Raw genomic sequence first — 16390 nt, forward strand, 5'->3', positions numbered from 1 at the left:
AGTTTGAAAACGCGTCTTGCTGCGGAAGCTGGGTTGTTTTGGAAGGATGATGGCCCAGAGTGCAAAGGAAGGAAGACATAAAAACCTGCTGCCAGGTAAACAATGTTGACATTCACATTTGATATCGATACCGCGCTAACGGGATTAGGAAAATGGTAGCCATGTCAACAGGAGTGATACTCCAGCCAAGCTTCAGAAGCTTATCAGATTATGGTAATCATAAAGCTCCCGGTAATATCTAGGGCAGATTCCAGCCGACAAGGCAAAGAAATTGGGTATTGGCCCTCCCGCAATTGACTCCACGATAGCGATGCAGCATCTTTACTATTTGAAAAGTACTGAAGAAAACTTTTATGCGGACTCCTCACTCGCCCTTGGATGCTATGCCCAAAGATTCAAAGCGAAAAGACTTATCAGAGTTATAAACACGACCAGAATCGCTGCTGAAATGATAAAAACAGATGAATAGAACGAAAAATTCGTTCTATACGGCCAACCAACACGGAGTATTTGAGGGGAGAAACAGTCATTTTATTTCAAATAGTAGAGCGTGTGAGAGGTATGTACCATTTTCGTTTTTCTCGACGACTGGCCAAACTTGACTAGAAGGACATCGCGCTGAAGACTATTAACAGGGACATATGGATTGGGATATCTTGAGACAAAAAAAAGAGAGTAGAATACACACGGAAAACCAGCAAATTTGGATACTCAAACAAAGACCAGGGAAATCGTTGATCATTATCTGCGCCGGAATTGGCGTAGTTGTCGGAGCAGGTAGAAGCCTTCGTAGGATGGCCACAGGTGTTAAATTAAACAAGCGGTGGGTGGTGTCCTGGAAGGCAGACGAAAAGGAAAATTGCAAACTCAGAAAGCCCGAACAAATGAGGGTTGAGAAAACAGCATTAATTCCTTACTGAGGAGGTCTCTCGCGGCGACGGAATGCCCCGAACAGACCTCCGAAGAAATTAAGGAAGACGGCACGCCATAAAGCCCTGAAAAAGCTCTCCCTCTTATGTGTCGTCAGAGATGTAACGGATTGATTCGCAGTTGGTGGGCGTTGAGGCTCATCGGCGTCCTTGGCAACGGGCTTGCTTGCATCGTGCTTCGAAGCAGGCTCTGCAGCAGTGGCTGCCTTGATGGCGTCGACGATAGGTGTTGCACTCTTTGCATTTGCATCGGACATCGATGATGGTTCGCTCCGGGCATCAGCAACGGGTGCCTGTTGAGAAACGGGTTCTTTGGCAGAGCCAGCGTCGGCCGGGGCGGGCTCGGCCGGCTTCAAGGCGGCTTGTGGTGGGATAGCTTCTGCCGACTTGGCGGGGTTCTCCGGTTGCTCCTCTCTCTGAGAAGGAACGTCTTTCTTGGCCTCTTCGTTGGCAGGCATCGTGGCAACGTTGTCATCGATAACCTTCTGCTGCACTACAGGTTCCACAACTGGGGGCTCTGACTTGGCGACGTGGGTCGATTCGAGTGGCTGGGCGGGAGACTCTTCAGGGATAGTGGTCTCGGTAGTCTGAGAAGGAGCTTGAGGAAGAGACTTGTCTTGAACGTGAGTCTCATCCTTAGGAGCATCTTCCACAGTGAGATGTGATGTGGTCTCGGCGGCTAATGGAAGAGATTCAGGGGTAGATTCGGCCACTTCCTCCACGGCAACCACGGGATTGACCCCATTAGCTTTGGGCGCGTCTTCGGTGACGTCGGAGTCCTTGGGCAGAGTCTCAGCTGTAACAGGCTCAACTTGAGGTTCCTCGCTTGCGACAGGTTCGGCCGGAGGGGTATAGGGTTCATCCTTGGCTTCTTCCTCATGTTTCGGCAACGGCTCCGGTTCGTCCTTTTGAACGGGGACTCCAACAGACTTTTCGGCCGGCTCATCGGATGCAGACACAGCGACGTTTACATCAGCAGCATTCGACTCTTCCTGCGGTTCCGCCTTATCCTCAACTACGGCAGGGGCTGGAGTGGATTCGGGTTCAGGAGCAGGCTGCACAGGTGATCCCTTCGGCTTGGATTCATCGTCGTCCGGGGTCTCAGAGATGGCTTTGGTTTCAGGAGCTGGAGTAACATCGCTGGAGACTTCGACGGGCTCCTCAGCCTTCTCGAGATCTGCAGGCTTTTCAGCTTCGGCAGGCTCATCAGCGATTGGTGCAGCGGAAGCGCCTGCCTCTCCACCACCGGTTGTTGGCTCATCGACGACAGTCACGGGGGTCTCCTCGCTCTGATCTTTAACGGGTGTTGGATCGACCTGTTCCTCTGGCTGCGTGTCTGCCGGAGTTTCCTCAGCTTTCAAATCAGCTGCAGGCTCAGCCTCAATCTTCTCAGAGGCTGTCGCATCAGTCGACGGTTCGGGCTCATCCGCAGGTTTTGATTCTTCCTTGGCCGCCGGCACTGGTTCTGCGGTAACCGGAACTTCCGGTCCCTTCACGTCGTCCTGGACGACCGGTTCTTCAGGGGCGTTGATCTCTGCCCCCAAAACCTCAGGAGTCTCTGCCTTTGGTTCTGGATCGGCATTTGGCTCCAATGCCTCTGTGGAAGTGGGTGCTTCTGGCTGTGGCTCGGGTTCATTGTCCGGCTTTGAAGCAGGCTCTTGTTGAGCTTCCGTAGCTTCCTTCTCAGCATCAGCAGGGGCCGTAACCTCTGGCTGTTCATCAACAACAGCTGGTGTGTCAGGGACAGTGGCCTTGTCGGAAGGTTCAACAGGAGTAACTTCCTTCACGTCAAGAGTCTCGACAGGATCCATCGATTTTTGTGGTATGTGCTCCACGGCCTTTTCGGCTGCGGCATCCCGGGCCGGCTCATCCTCGACGACATCTTCCTGAGCTTCAACCTGCTCATTCGGTGTCTCAGCGGGTTCTTGTGCTGGTGCTGGCGATGGTGCAACGGTGTCTTCCTTTTCTACAACCGGTTCTACGGCAGCAACCGTATCAGCTACCTCCGCTTCCTCGAGTTTCTCGGTTGCAACCGTGTCCTCGTTGACAACAGCAGCCTCGGAGGCGGTCGCTGGCTCAGCGGACTCCACGCCTGAAGTTGCAGTTTCCTGATCCTGCTTAGCGTCGGCATTTTGTTCTTCCGGCTGCGGCTCTGCCTCGGCTGCTTCCGTCTGGATGACGTCATCGGCATCGGTCTTGCTGGCTTGCGGCTCCGGTTCCTCAGCTTGTTTCTCCTGCGCAACCCCGTCCGTCGCTTCGGCTGGAGACGCTTTGGCATCTTCAACGGCAGCTTTCTCCTCTGGCGCGGGCTCAGCAGGGAGACGAGCTTCGTCGTCGTGCTTCTCGTCCTCCTTCACTGGTTCGGAGGCGGGTTCCGCTTCGATCGGAGTTGTACCTGCGGTCGAGGCACTCTGCTCATCGCAAGGTTCCTCGTCGCCAGAGGTTGGTTCCTTGACAGGTGCATCGTCTTTCTCGGCCGGAATTTCGCCGTCGGCCGCATTTTCGGCGGCTGGTGGTTCCGTTGGCGCAGCTTTTTCGTCAGCCGGTTCGGTTGATGCTTTGACGGGCTCCGGTTCGGCAGGAGAATCTTCTGCTACTGGAACCTCATCTACAGGCTTTTCCTGCTGTTGAACCTCCTTCTCCTCGACCTCGGTCTTGGAAGATGGAACAACTTCATCGTCCTTCTGCGCCGGTTCTTCGACGGTCTCGGTGGCAGATGCGGTGACGTTTTCAGCCAGTGGCTCGGACGGTGCTTCAGTTGTGGAAACATTCTTTTCTTCCTCTTCATCTTCCGTTACTGCTTCTGCAGTAGCTTCGGGAATAGGATCGGTTGAAACTGCGGCGGCGGCTGTCTCGACCTCTGGAGCCTTTTCGACCTTTGGTGCTTCCTCAGCAGGCTCTTCCGTTTGCTCTGGGGCCGCAGGTTCGGCTGGTTTCTCAACCTCCTTGACAGCATCCATAGCAGGTTGCTCCGCAGCAGGAGTCTCTTTGGTCTCTTCTGCGGTGGTGGTGGTGGTCTGGGCCACGTCTTCTTCCGGCTTCGATGATGCTACAACCTCTTCTTTGTCCTTATCCACTTCGTCGCCGGCCGTGCTTGCCTCGGGCACCTTTTCAGCTACCTTAGGTTCTTCTGGCGCAGGTGGTTGCGATTCCTTATCGTCCTTGGGCGCCGCGTCATCGGTTTCGGCCGGGTTTGGAACGGACACTGGCGTGAATTTCCCTGGCACGAATGCGGGAGCGGCTGGGTTCAGGGATCTTGTGGAGCTTGACATGCTCGCTGGGGTTTGGGGTCTTGACTCCAAATCCTTTGCGGTTTCTGTTAGCTGTTGAGGGGCCTCGGGATTCAATACAGCTGGCGATTCATCCTTTGGCTCGGTTGCTTCCGCCTGTTTCTCGACCTCGGACGTCGGTTGGATCTCAGGCTCTACGGGCGCCTTAGGCTCCTCAGCTTTGGGCTCGGACGGTTCTGGTTCAGCTTGCCCAGGAGATTCTGCTACTCTTCCGTGAGTTTTAAGACTTCTTAGGCCTAGGGAGGGAGGTAGGACCTACCTTCGGTTGCAGATGAAATTGGGTCAGCGGAGGAGTCAGGAGAGGAGACCTCCGGCGCTTTCTTTTCAGGCTGCGGACTCTCAGTCTCTGCTTCCTGTACCTCCAGTTTCTTCTCAACCGGGCCACCATTGACGGACACGTCCTCATCCTTGATGTCAGCCTTGGGCTGCGAATCGTCGGCCGGTTTCAGGTCCGACGGCGTGCTCTTTGCTATTGCTTCGGAGACGGTGGTGGGCTGTTCCGCGACATCTTCACCGCCAGTGGACTCCTTTTCAGCCTTCTCTGGAGCTTCTTCTGCGGGGACTGAAGCTTCCTTTGATTCCGGATCGGCTTTCTCTGCAACGACGCCGTTTACACCATTCGATTCCTTGTCCGCTGCCGCCTTTTCCGTTGTTTCGTCAGAAGCCACCACCGTCTCAGCGATTTCCGTCGTGTTATCCGACTTGGACTGCCCAGCCTGCAGGCCTTCTTTCTTGGAATCGGAGGCGGTTTCGACTAGCAATACGTTGTTCATATTGCCATCGTTATCCACTTCTTTATTAATTGGAAATGGGGGGGGAGTAGAAGTCAGTACGGGGAGAGCAATGTGATGGAACAGAGGAAAGAAAGAAAGGAAAGAAAGATCCCTACCTGTGGGCACATCTGTATCACAGAACCAGGCATCCCCTGAGCCGGCACGGAACTTGTACTGGTACTTGCCCGGAGCTAGCTCGAACGACTTGGAGAACTCATACGCCTCTGATGTGGCGTCTGCGGATGTGACGGGCTTGGCCTCGAGCTCGACGGGATCCCAGGCGGGGTCGGTGAAGGACGCGACGAGGAAGATGGATGGGGTGGAGGTAGGGCGCCGAACTGCGATTCTAACGGATTGCTTCGAGGCTTCAGTCATGACGAATGTGCCTCTTCTTTTTTCTTTTTTTATTGTTCTCCTTTCTTTTTTTTTCGTGGGACTCGTAACTGTCGTGATGCAAGGGGGAGTCGAGAAAAAAAGGGGAGTGCGTGCGTGCGTGTGTGAGAGAGAGAGAGGGAGGGAGGGAGAGAGAGGACAGAGGAGGTAGGGCTAACGTTGTTGGTTCGCGTTCGGTAAGGTTCCAGAGTCGAAGGGGGCCTTTTTTTTTGGGAAGCTTTAATGTTACACACAAGCTGATATTCTGGGTATATCAACTATCTTCTGTTTCTTGTTCCTCTTCGTTTCTCCCTCCTTATCCTCTGCTTGAAACAAAAGCAAGGATTATACAAGACAAGGAAAGAAAATAAAAGGGGAAAAAATAAAATAAATTAAAAAAAAAAAACAAAAGACAGGAAAGACGCCTCCCAGGTTGCAAAGTGTACAGTGCAATGGAATGAGCTCTTCTTTTTTGCTTTTGCGTGAAGGGTGGAATCACAGGCGCGAGAGCGTTTGGAGGATGGTGAGGGGAAGAAGAAGGGAAGATTTTAAGAGGCGAGATTGGTTTGCTGCAGAGGAATGGATTGGATGGCGGGGGTTTGTGTGGGAAAGGAAGAAGGGAAAAAAGCAAAAAGGAAAAAAAAAGGCCGAACCAATGCACGAGAGGGAGCTTGGGGAAATGCACAATCTCACACACAACACACACACACACAAGCTCTGAGCAAATCACGGGAAGGGAAAATAAGAATTAAGCAACAAAAAAAAAGAAAAAGAAAAAAGAAAAAACCACACTCTGCTGTGTGTGTGGATTTTTGCAGGCAAAACAAATGGATCACGCCGGCCGGCCAGCAGCTGGTTTGGTGGAGAGAGAGACGCGGCGCTGTTCCCAAAGGCGTTTAGCGCTGGTGGCTAGCGCTGGTGGCGGTTGGCACGGAGATGCACGCCGGACGGGGACTTGGCGGCTCGCAGGGTAGGGAAAAAAAAAAGAAAAGAGAGAGAGAGAGAGAGAGCAGCTTTGTTGCTTCAGTGCAGATGAGGACGGAGTATTGCTTCAAGAGTACTCTGTATTGCTACAGAAGATACTACAGATGACGGCTGATCTCTACTCTACTCTACCCGACAATCAGGACATCCTCTGTCTTCCTGTCTTCCGTCTCACGTTCCAAACACACCCCCCCGGTCGAACGCGGCAGAAAATAGCGTCACTCTGGCAGCTCGATGTGGAGAAAGCCTGCACCCTGCTCACAATTTCCACCCCCCCTCTCTTCCTCCCGATCCAAACCTCCTCACCGCCTGTGACTGGAGTTGCTGCTCATCACCGGGGAGGGGCCCGCCGCAGAATCCCACCCCGTTTGTCAGTTCTCTTGCGTGATATTGTGCTCCTCGAGCTTTTTTCCCCCCCCTTCAAGCGACGAATCATCTACAGCCACAGGACACCCCAGACGTGAAGATAAAATGTGCATCTCTCCCCGCGCGCGCGTGCTTTTTTTTTCCTTCCTGTCTGACCGTTGAATTCACTGCATGCCGCGGCAACAAAAAAGCTCTTCCGCCACGCTCAGCCAGCCAAACTTCCGCTAAAACGTTATTCCGGAGCCGACACCGGGCGGAGCTGCTCACATGACCGTCGGGGTGCCCCCACCTGGCCCATTGGCCAATCAGCGTCGAGAGAAGCCGACTTTGCCGACGTCAGATCATGTGACTCTCTGTTAGGTAAGCAGAGCTTAAAGCGGCCAGCGTTTCGAAGTATCAAAACGGATTACAAGAGAGAGAGAGGGAGAGGAGGGAAGAGAGAGAGAGAGAGAGACAGCTGATTCCATGGTCATTCATTCATACATCGTTACTGACAGAAGGGGTTAGGATACATGTAATAAGATAGATATCTAGGAACCAGAAACGAAGCCAGCAAAGATGCGTGTACACCCTGGCATCAAATGAAGACGAAGGGGGAAAAAAAGAAAAGAAAAAGGAAAAAGAAAGGAAAAAGGAAAAAGGAAAGAAACCAAGAAGTAAGGAAGAAGAAGAAATGAACGGAGAAAGAGACAATCCCCTAAAGCACCGTCGCATTCCTCCAACCAACTCCCAGTCCACACGGCGTAAGATTCCAAGAAAAAGAAAAAAAAAACAGAGGTAAAAGGAAAACGGGACAAGCACATTCAAAATATTTCCAGATCCTCAAACTCCACCACCAACCCATTCGCCGGCCCCCCATGCCCTCCACCCCCGTCTAGCCCGCTCACGTATCTTCCCCCGTTCCGCGCCGCCCACATCGTGCTCTCCATCGACAGATTCGCCGGCCGACTCGCATACACCCCGACATGCACGCTCTTGTCCTCCACCCCCCAGAAGAACCACGTCACCTCCCTCAACTTCCGCCACGAACTCCCTATCGCCCCCGGCGTACGCTCCGCCTGCGCGCTTATCAGGCCCGGTATCTGGTACCACACCCACAGCGAGTGCCCGATGCGCTCGAGCTTGATGCGCAGCGATGTGATCGACGTGGGGACGTTGGGCGGCGCCAGCGGCGAGAGGCACCAGTCGGCCCCGTCGGCCGTGGCGCTGACTGAGGAGGCGTTGACGGTGCCGGCGGAGAATTCGAGGCCGGCTTTGACCCATTTGTTTGGGCCGGTGGGGAGGCTGGGGTAGGGAGGCGGTGGGGCTTGGGAGGGTGGTTGTTGCTGTTGCTGTGTGGAGGATCCGGATGCCTGTCGTCGCTGCTGCTGCTGCTGTTGTTGTGATGGCTGGGACGACGGCGGCGGTGGTGGTCTTGGGACGGGACCGGCGAATATTACCAGCCCCCCCTGATCCCATTCCATCTCCCAGTCGGCCGTTACCGTGACCTCGGCGATCACAAAGGGCTGTCGTAAGGAGGTGAAGAGGATGGGAGCGGTCGTGGTCTCACGGTCAGGCGGTTTGCGCCAGAGGTCCGTGTTGGGGGCGGCGGAGAGTGTAAAATAGTCCATGCATTCTGGGAGAGTGAAGTCCGGCTGTAAATTCAGTGCCGTGAAGCACGATCTGTCGGGAGGCATTGCTGAGTCCCCGTGAACAAACCCCCCTTTGAACTGGATCCCGTCGCGTTTCGTTTTTTTCCCTGGCCTCGGGACCTTCTCACTCTCGTCGCGTCTCTCGAAATAGCTAATTAAATTTCCAATTGAAAAAAAAAATAAAAAAATAAAAAAAATAAAAATAAAAATCGAAAAGGTAGAATCACCGGGTAGAAAAAGAGAAAAGGATATTCCAAGAAATCGCCACAGCCCAACTATGACTCAAGCACGGAATTGGACACAGTTGCGAATTATACCTTGCTGGGAGGGAGTTCGAATAGGAGAAAGAGAATAGAGAATAAGGGAGAAAGCGAACACCGTCTACGGATACACAAAAGGGGGTGAGGGAAGCATTGACCCCCCCCCCCCAAAAAAAAAAAGGTAAGAAATGGAAATAAAGGGAGAATGGAGAAGGGAGAAAGAAAAGAGGACAAGCGCCCAAAAAAAAAAAAAAAAATCCTGAGAATTGAAGGAAATTGGAGAATCAATGACACTATTATGCGAAAAGGGAGCGATATCTGGTGGCTGACAGCTGGGAGATAAAATCATCAGGGCCGAACCAAGGGGCCGCGTGACGCGCTTTGCCGCTCCAGAAGCTGTCTCGCTTGGCGAGGCTGGACTGGGGCAGACAGACTGACTGACTGACTGACTGACGGACTGACGGACTGACGGACGCCGCAGCAGCAGCAGCAGGCGAGGTCAGGGATGGAATGGGGAACACGACGGACGAGCCCAAACGAAAAGATAAATTAAATTTTGGGTTTTGTTGTTTCTTTTCAGGCCATGGCCGGAATATCAATCGAAAGAAAGTACATAATGCTCGAAATAGGTAAAGGAGGGCAAGGAATAAAAAATTAAAAATGGAAAATTAAAAATAAAAATAAATTGGGCGAGACGGGAAAAAAGGAAAAAGAAAAACGGAGGGTATGCATGCATGTTCGATGCACAAAGACTCCGAGACAGCACTGTTTAGCCACCTCGAAAGGAACCGAGCGGCGTGCGGTGGCTAACTCACAGCGAGGGGGCCATCCTAGGGGTCTTAATTGACATCCACTCGAAGATCACCCTAGATCATCCTCTAGTCCATACATATACCTGATATGTACTATATACATCGTACTCCGTAAGAGGAAGCGCGTATTCTGTCAGAAGCGTCCCACCCAGCCAACAACCAGGGCTGAACCCAGGCGCATGGTTGGTGTCAGCGGATGGTTGCGGTAAGATACGAGCAGGCACGGCCCCAGAGGGACTATTTTGCGTCGGAGGTACTACCGCACGCTTGTCGAGCCGAATGAGCCTGTCGACATCATTCTGTCGTCCGTAAAAGGTCGGGTGTCAGAGGACCCGGGCCTGTGGGAATGGAAAAGACATCCGATGGAAGACAGCTCCTCTTCATCCCAGTTCAAATTCAAGCTTGCAGGTGCCCTTAGCTGCACGAAGGCAAAATAGAAAGTGGGGTGTGTGTGTGTGTGTGTGTGTGAAGGAAGTAAAAATCGACATTGGCCGATGACGATGGCCAGGAGCTGACCGGAGCTTCGATGCTCTCTATTGGTGAAAAGCATCCTCGGACTGCGTGATCGGGTGGACTTGGACGTGCGATGCGAGATCTGGTGGAGTCGGGAAAAGCAGGGAAGTTGGCGTGCCTGGCGCAGCTGAGATGAGAGACAGCCCTTAAGTATACATAGTCACCGCAGCTCTCCCTGATCTCGAGCGAGGATAGTCAGTTAGTTTCTGGGGTGATCTCCGTGGGACCTTGGCCATGACTAGGTAGGTATCTTGCCATGTGGATCGGATCCTCCTCGGAGAGGAGTGAAAAAGGGCATATTTGATCCCGATAATATTTCCCAACTGAGCGTCCGAACGTGCATTGGAAAACACTCTTTTCTGGTTTGCCACAACGGCTTTCCTCGCGCGAATCCTCGCCAGCTTCTGTTGTAGAGAATGTCCATGACATCGTTAATCGGTGGCGCACGCGGAATATCCCCCGCCGTGGGATCGAAGGGAGTAGTTTTAGATCTGCCTGCCTGCAGTCTCGAAAAATCGCCGCTCAGTGCTGACGACGTTGATTTTACTTAGGTACCTCCTTGTAACAACGCAAGGAAATTATCTATCTTCGCAGGAAGTTTGTGCCGCTTGCTGGGCATATCCTCCATCCAGGTTTTCGATTACCGCCTCTCCGTCTATTTACACACAAACAAACCCCTGTGGCGACCAGCTCTTTTCGCAAGCTTTGCCCGATCAACCTTCCAGTCTTCGGCCTCTCGACTTCGCTGCCGGCAAGCATGCGTAGCATCGAAGTATAGACCATCGACCACCATCTCACCCTCCACCGGGAAAAAAAAAAAAAAAAAATTAAGAATGCATCATACGTGCGGATTAAAATGTTTTCCAGATATATACAAGGGATTGTGACCGCCCTGTTGAAGTTCTCTGGAGTCTGTATGGTTGGACCTTACTGCCTTTCTTCGTGTACCGTGCCGCTCCTGCAGACAAACGAGACTTTCAGCTTTCACATCCCTTCTTCTCTAGACCGCTACGTGGGAGCAGACAAGCGGCTTGTAACCTTGTCCTAGGCGGTTCTAAGAATGCGCGTGCCGGCATTCAACTTCCCAGGTTCTCCCCACCACAATTCACAATAGCATACACCAGGGGCAGGCTATCAAAAGCAAGAACTCCTTTGTCGACGACACGGGATATTCATGCAGGAATCACAGGCATTTGGAATCTCCCCGGCGCAATGCCAACTCTAAGTCATGCATGTTTTATCAGGTCATTCCCGGGGTCTGTGTTGGAAAACAGGCCAGATGCATTCGCTCCCAGGTCTCCTTGGGTAGAGATGGTATGTGTGATGAGAGGAAGACGTTGCGAAATCGTCTTCAGCGCGATTCGCCTTTTGACCGGCCACGGGTCCCCATGCGATGCACCAAACGGGATATGATTTGCTTTTCGTCTAACGAGAATTGGAACGGGTATTTGCACCTCTGAAATTTGTGCGCTTGGACCTAAATTTCCCAGATTAACAAAGTTATTTGAATTGCTGCAGCTTATGCAGGGAGCAGAATCTATCATTCTTCTGGGGGCCGCGTGCCAGAAATAAGAATTTTTGCATGGTACACCGCACAGGCTGTATTGGTAGAGCAAAAGGCCAACGAATCAGTGTCTTCCGGAGGGAAATGGAGGAAAACTCATTGCATTTTGAAGTCAATCCGGAAATTACGACTTGTAATAGGTTCATGCGGTGCTGAAGCTCGTTTGAAAATCTTGATAGCACCCCTGCTCACTTGCAGAAAATATTGTTAATGTAACCGAATAGATCAATTTTTGAGGTTGTAAAGAAGACAAGGGTTTCGAGCTTTTCCAGAATATCCAGAGCCGAAGAAACCCGCTGGGGCGTTCTCTATCATCATTTGCAGCTCGCAAATTTGCTAGTCGATCTAGATTCTGAGCTAAAACGCATGTCGATTCCAGGCCCATCCCAGACAGTTTCCGCGGGCTTGGATACTTGGACGTTTCATAAGAAAATGCTGGGCTACGGTGGTGCCTGTGATGGAAGCGAGTCATGCGGGATACGTGGTTGTCCGTGCCCATGCATCCTAGGAGCCACATACGGAGTAGTTGGACGAAAACGGAGAACTATGTGCATATCGGGCTCCGCTGGTTGCAAGTTTAAGACTGGACATATGACAGCTCCAAGAAGGAAAACACGCCCCGTGCGTTAACGTCATCAGGCTTAAGATTAAGTAAGAGATCGTGAACTCGTCCGACCTGCCATTTGTTTGCCAATGCCATCTGGGCGAATACCCTCAAACGGTCCGCAAACTCCCGCTGTGCATCCCCAGAACAAATGAATTCCAATCTGACACCGGCTAAGGACGCTGCACACCACTGCAGGATTGTTTTAATTTCCCTGTTGCCACCGAACGCGCCACAACCCCATAACCCCGTGACGATCCTCGAATACGTGTGGCCTCCCTGTTGTGAACTGAATGCGTTGTACGCCTTCAGGAGCTCCCTGTCCGTATGACCCGGAAGCAAGTCTGGCACTCCCTCTGACGAATCGTACATGTCGAACTCCAGAGCATCCATGAACAGCATTACTCGCCGCTGCCACGTATGCGGATGCACACCGTGCAAGGAGTCCTTGTAGGATGTTTCCAGGAGCCGTGCTTCTCGGCCATAACCCTCCACGACAGTCATGGCTTCTGCACCCTGCACAACCAAGATCTGAGTGTCTTGGAGAGTTGGGGTGAGTAGGACGATCGGACAGGATTCTGGCGTTGAGCCGACGTGCATCTCTTCTTGTGTAGCGCTCTGACCAAAACCAACGGTCTTATTTGCGGAAACGATGCACGCCCCATCAGGGATGCCAAGTAAAGCGGGTTTGTCGAGATGATAGGCTCGTAGGTCACCGTCATGGGCCGAAGCATACATCCCATTGGTAGGGTGTGCAGTATTGCACTCTTATGCACTCCTAGGGTTCGCAGTCTAAAGATGATTGGCCATTCTGCCGACAATAGGGATGGGGAGTCAGAGCCATGACTCGATCCCGCGAGGCGCCCAAAGTACGTAAAGACTGAGGATATATAAGCCGCTACAGCCTTCGGATGCCTGATATCAGTCGAATACCAGATTCGAAAGTCTGGAGAGCTATCAGTCGGCCACGGCTGAGATGGTAGAGAGCAGAGGAACTGGTGAACAACTAGGCAGGCGACCTGCCGCCTAGACAGGGTTACTTGGTCATGTTGCTCGGAGAGAATAGGAAGCGAGAACTCTGGGAAGAGCGAGGGCATCTCCAGTGCTATCTCAACTAGCACTGGCCAAACCCTATTGAAAAATTGCCCCTCAGCCGCCTCACCCATTCCCCTCAGGAATGTCTGGAGGAATCCATGATCAGTGGTGGCACAGCCACGAAGAGTGACATCTATCGTCTGCAGGAGATCGATCAAACCATGGCTGTCAGTGATCTTCAACGAGAGAGCCTTTTTCAATATACTCCAAAATGGCACATCCCATGCATCTGCTTCGAGAAGGTCAAAGCGGTCCTGGCACACCAGGCTCGGTGAACAAGGCAAGGGATACCGTGCCGGGATTTGGAATGACATAACTTCGAGATTCTATGGTGATCAACTGGAGAAGATATCTCAGCTAGGTCCTTTCTTGAGTATTGGCCACGTTTGCCGGTACGGCAACCTGGAAGAAACTTCGCTTCTCGATTCAATACGAGGTGAAATTCTCCTGGTAGGTCATTCGCGGCGCGGCGCGGCGCGTCCGCACAGGGGGGCTCAATTTCGCTAGAGGAGCTTTGTTGACTTCTCGCAAAGCTCCTGTAGCTTTCACCTGAAGTCAGACCAGGATTCAGCAACCGGAGAAATACGTGGTGCAGTTTGCCCCCTTAACCGCCCCCCCTTTTTTTTTTGGCGAAAGGATGAGGTTGGGTTTGGCTCAGCTTCGGTGGCGAATGACCGCAGATCACAACCAATCAGCAGCAACATTAAACTCACATCGAAGGATCACAAGCGTATCAGGCGAACAACCATCTTCTTTAACTCGTTTAAGGCAATAAATCTCAATATCGACTTTCTCTAGTGTTAGTGATACTATCCTTTGACTCTCTTCAGCCCTCTTCACCCCCCCTTGAACAAGGAGTGGCACAGTATAGCGCTGCACTCGAAATCGTCGTATCGTAAATTGCCTAGACCACCACCATGGTCTGTTCAAGATGTCAAAAGAAGCTGCAGAAGACCGAACTAGCCACCCCAGCAGTGAAACGCAAGAATGATATGTTTTATGGGTCAACGCTGTCTACATTGGGTGGCGGCGGAGGTGGTGGCGATAGCAAGAGGCCTTCAGGCACATCCGGATATGCAGGAGTGACAAAGGTACGAAATTCCTTAGTGATGTTCTCCCTGCAATGTCTTAATTTGGACCGGTACGGAGGATATACATCTGATCGCAGATCTGCTAACCTCCACCTTTGCAGAATAAGCTCCTGAGTAGCAAAGCAAAAAATCCATATGCCGCATATTCTAGCTCATGCGATGCGTGCAAGACCAAGATTGAGTCCGGCAGGAAGTACTGCCAGCGATGCGCGTATTCAAAGAATGGTATGCTGTTGATTTCTTATGGGATTGTGTCCTTGATCCTAAGCTAAGTACTAACAAGTTATAATAGCATGTGCAATGTGTGGGAAAAGCCTAAGCACGACAAAAAGTACGCAGAAACAGCCAGTGATCCAGGGCCAGAAGTTCACAGCGAAGTAAAAAATTGTTTCATCGCTTGGCCTTTTCTTTTATGTTTTTGTAGTTGTTCAAATGGCGTTATATCTATCTTGGATAAATGGCGTTAGGAGTCGAGACCTGCAATTGAATTCAACAGGGATGTGGTGACAACGACGAAATATGGCCAAACCAAGTTATGACTGCTATGACCAGCCAGACTATGTTTAGAAACGAGAAATATACATGCTTGCAGAACCTTCACCTTTTCCAAGAGTCTAATTGTACAAAGTATATAAAATCAAAAGGAGAAAAGAGATAGCACTTCCCAACGGATATATACCACTGTCTACTCCGTACTCGTGTCTCTTTTGTCCTACCACACGTATCTCACGATATGAACCATAGAGTCCCAATAACATTACAGATTCGCCTGCCTATCTCTCGGCGAGCATATTCTTGATAGCACTCCAATAGTGTGGATTCACGTGCTGTTGGATTTCTTCCTTTGCCAGCCACTTGAAGTCTGCGATTCCCTGGGTACTGGCTGACAGATCTGCTTGACCAGCCATAATGCGCCCCTTCATAAAGAAGGTCTTTTCACCGAGTATTTGGACACCGTTCTCAGGGTTCGTCTTCGCTTTGTTGCTCTTGGAGACATAGTGACCAATCGGGTGGTAGCCAATCATCCACATGTTCATATTTGGACCGGCGGACTGGAAAAGACCCCGTTCGGCAGCCTATGGGTTAAATATCCATTAGCAAGATTCGAAAGAATTTATACCTCCACCTCTGTAAGCCCTTACCGTTCGCAAATTCTCCTTTCCTTCTAGCACGACACTGGGAAATTTCCAATATCCCTCTTTAGCCTGAACCAGCAGATAAAGAGTTCTCTGTAACAGACGATCCAAGCTCTTATAATCACCCTTCTGGTCCGCTTCTGTGAGTCTTGATAGCGGTCTTGGGATTTCTTCTTTCTTTGAACCGCTATCGCCGGCCTCAGTAGCCGCAAATCCCTCCGCATCCGCTATTAGTGCTTCGACCTGGTGCTCTGGCTCGGATTCAATGGCCCCAACGAGCAATTCGTCGTTCCACGCATCTTTAGAGTAGGCATTGTAGTTGCCGATATCTTTCGCCGCGGTTTGACGTTCCTTGTACTTGCGTTTCCATTCGACATCGGCCGGCGTTCCACGCTTAAAATAGAAATACTTGGTAAAGGGAAGCGCAAGGCGCTCGTTTAAACGGCGTTGATAGAAGTAGAATGACTTTTCAAAGGGAGTGAGGTCGCGGGTGATTTGAGGAGCACGCGAGAGAACGATGCCTGCTCTGACGGTGTACGCGGGTTGTGAACTGGACTGACTTGTGACTGTCGAGGGAGTGGAGGTCGTCGATGAGGGCGGTTCTGGAGAGCTTGAGGAAGGGTCTGCGGCAGAGGTGGTTGTTGCAGCTGCGGCGGAGCTATATCCGCGGCGACTCAAGGTCTCTTGACAGCTTTTACAAATCGCTGTGTCAAAAGTCGGTTTAGACGCTGGAGACCATCTGGTTAGCTTGCAATTGAACCAAAAATCCAAGCATGAACTGGAAGATTACCTAGCAGCGTTACTACGCGCCTGACGCTGTTTGTTCCTGCAGACATCCTCCTCGCGTGATGGTGCAAATTCCCTTTTCCCCGTGCACACTCCCTGTTTTCGCTGGCATCACTGAAGATTCAAAAGTTCTCGCTGCTGATAGACGAAATTCTTGTCTTGGCGCGCTAGTCCTAATTAAGCT

General features: G+C 51.6%; 5 protein-coding genes across 5 annotated transcripts; 1 reads left to right on the forward strand and 4 right to left on the reverse strand.

Annotated features, from left to right (window-relative positions):
* Positions 1–488: 488 nt before the first annotated feature.
* D8B26_007799 (uncharacterized protein) lies at positions 489–5734 on the reverse strand. Its single transcript, XM_003067286.2, has 3 exons — positions 5109–5734; positions 4479–5012; positions 489–4422 (listed from the first exon to the last, which is right to left on the reverse strand). The coding sequence occupies exons 1-3, from the start codon at positions 5365–5367 to the stop codon at positions 914–916; spliced, it is 4302 nt and encodes a 1433-aa protein (XP_003067332.2). The 5' UTR covers positions 5368–5734; the 3' UTR covers positions 489–913.
* Positions 5735–7119: 1385 nt separating this feature from the next.
* Positions 7120–8515, reverse strand: D8B26_007800 (uncharacterized protein). The gene has a single exon (XM_003067287.2). The coding sequence runs from the start codon at positions 8388–8390 to the stop codon at positions 7518–7520; it is 873 nt and encodes a 290-aa protein (XP_003067333.1). The 5' UTR covers positions 8391–8515; the 3' UTR covers positions 7120–7517.
* Positions 8516–12071: 3556 nt separating this feature from the next.
* On the reverse strand, positions 12072–12836 carry D8B26_007801 (uncharacterized protein; the record flags this gene model as incomplete). Its single annotated transcript, XM_066125642.1, has 1 exon — positions 12072–12836. One exon carries the CDS (start codon positions 12834–12836, stop codon positions 12072–12074), a length of 765 nt encoding a protein of 254 aa, XP_065981726.1.
* Positions 12837–13971: 1135 nt separating this feature from the next.
* On the forward strand, positions 13972–14886 carry D8B26_007802 (uncharacterized protein). Its single transcript, XM_003067289.2, has 3 exons — positions 13972–14284; positions 14386–14509; positions 14577–14886. The coding sequence occupies exons 1-3, from the start codon at positions 14111–14113 to the stop codon at positions 14663–14665; spliced, it is 387 nt and encodes a 128-aa protein (XP_003067335.1). The 5' UTR covers positions 13972–14110; the 3' UTR covers positions 14666–14886.
* Positions 14866–16318, reverse strand: MRPL17 (mitochondrial 54S ribosomal protein mL46). The gene is made up of 3 exons (XM_003067290.2): positions 16211–16318; positions 15427–16148; positions 14866–15360 (listed from the first exon to the last, which is right to left on the reverse strand). The coding sequence occupies exons 1-3, from the start codon at positions 16254–16256 to the stop codon at positions 15058–15060; spliced, it is 1071 nt and encodes a 356-aa protein (XP_003067336.2). The 5' UTR covers positions 16257–16318; the 3' UTR covers positions 14866–15057.
* Between the last annotated feature and the right edge of the window lie 72 nt (positions 16319–16390).

This window comes from Coccidioides posadasii, chromosome 4 (genome assembly GCF_018416015.2).
Source record: "Coccidioides posadasii str. Silveira chromosome 4, complete sequence".
NCBI classification, from domain to species: domain Eukaryota; kingdom Fungi; phylum Ascomycota; class Eurotiomycetes; order Onygenales; family Onygenaceae; genus Coccidioides; species Coccidioides posadasii.

Bases quoted from the DNA above. Each gene is read 5' to 3' on its own strand.
- D8B26_007799 (XM_003067286.2), bottom strand. From the start codon at position 5,367: ATGACTGAAGCCTCGAAGCAATCCGTTAGAATCGCAGTTCGGCGCCCT. The intron at 5,013-5,108 runs GTAGGGATCTTT...CAATTAATAAAG, and splicing joins TGATACAGATGTGCCCACAG to AAGTGGATAACGATGGCAAT. The intron at 4,423-4,478 runs GTAGGTCCTACC...ACGGAAGAGTAG, and splicing joins AATTTCATCTGCAACCGAAG to CAGAATCTCCTGGGCAAGCT.
- D8B26_007800 (XM_003067287.2), bottom strand. From the start codon at position 8,390: ATGCCTCCCGACAGATCGTGCTTCACGGCACTGAATTTACAGCCGGAC.
- D8B26_007802 (XM_003067289.2), top strand. From the start codon at position 14,111: ATGGTCTGTTCAAGATGTCAAAAGAAGCTGCAGAAGACCGAACTAGCC. The intron at 14,285-14,385 runs GTACGAAATTCC...CCACCTTTGCAG, and splicing joins GATATGCAGGAGTGACAAAG to AATAAGCTCCTGAGTAGCAA. The intron at 14,510-14,576 runs GTATGCTGTTGA...AAGTTATAATAG, and splicing joins ATGCGCGTATTCAAAGAATG to CATGTGCAATGTGTGGGAAA.
- MRPL17 (XM_003067290.2), bottom strand. From the start codon at position 16,256: ATGTCTGCAGGAACAAACAGCGTCAGGCGCGTAGTAACGCTGCTAG. The intron at 16,149-16,210 runs GTAATCTTCCAG...GATGGTCTCCAG, and splicing joins GCGCGTAGTAACGCTGCTAG to CGTCTAAACCGACTTTTGAC. The intron at 15,361-15,426 runs GTAAGGGCTTAC...TTTAACCCATAG, and splicing joins GAAAGGAGAATTTGCGAACG to GCTGCCGAACGGGGTCTTTT.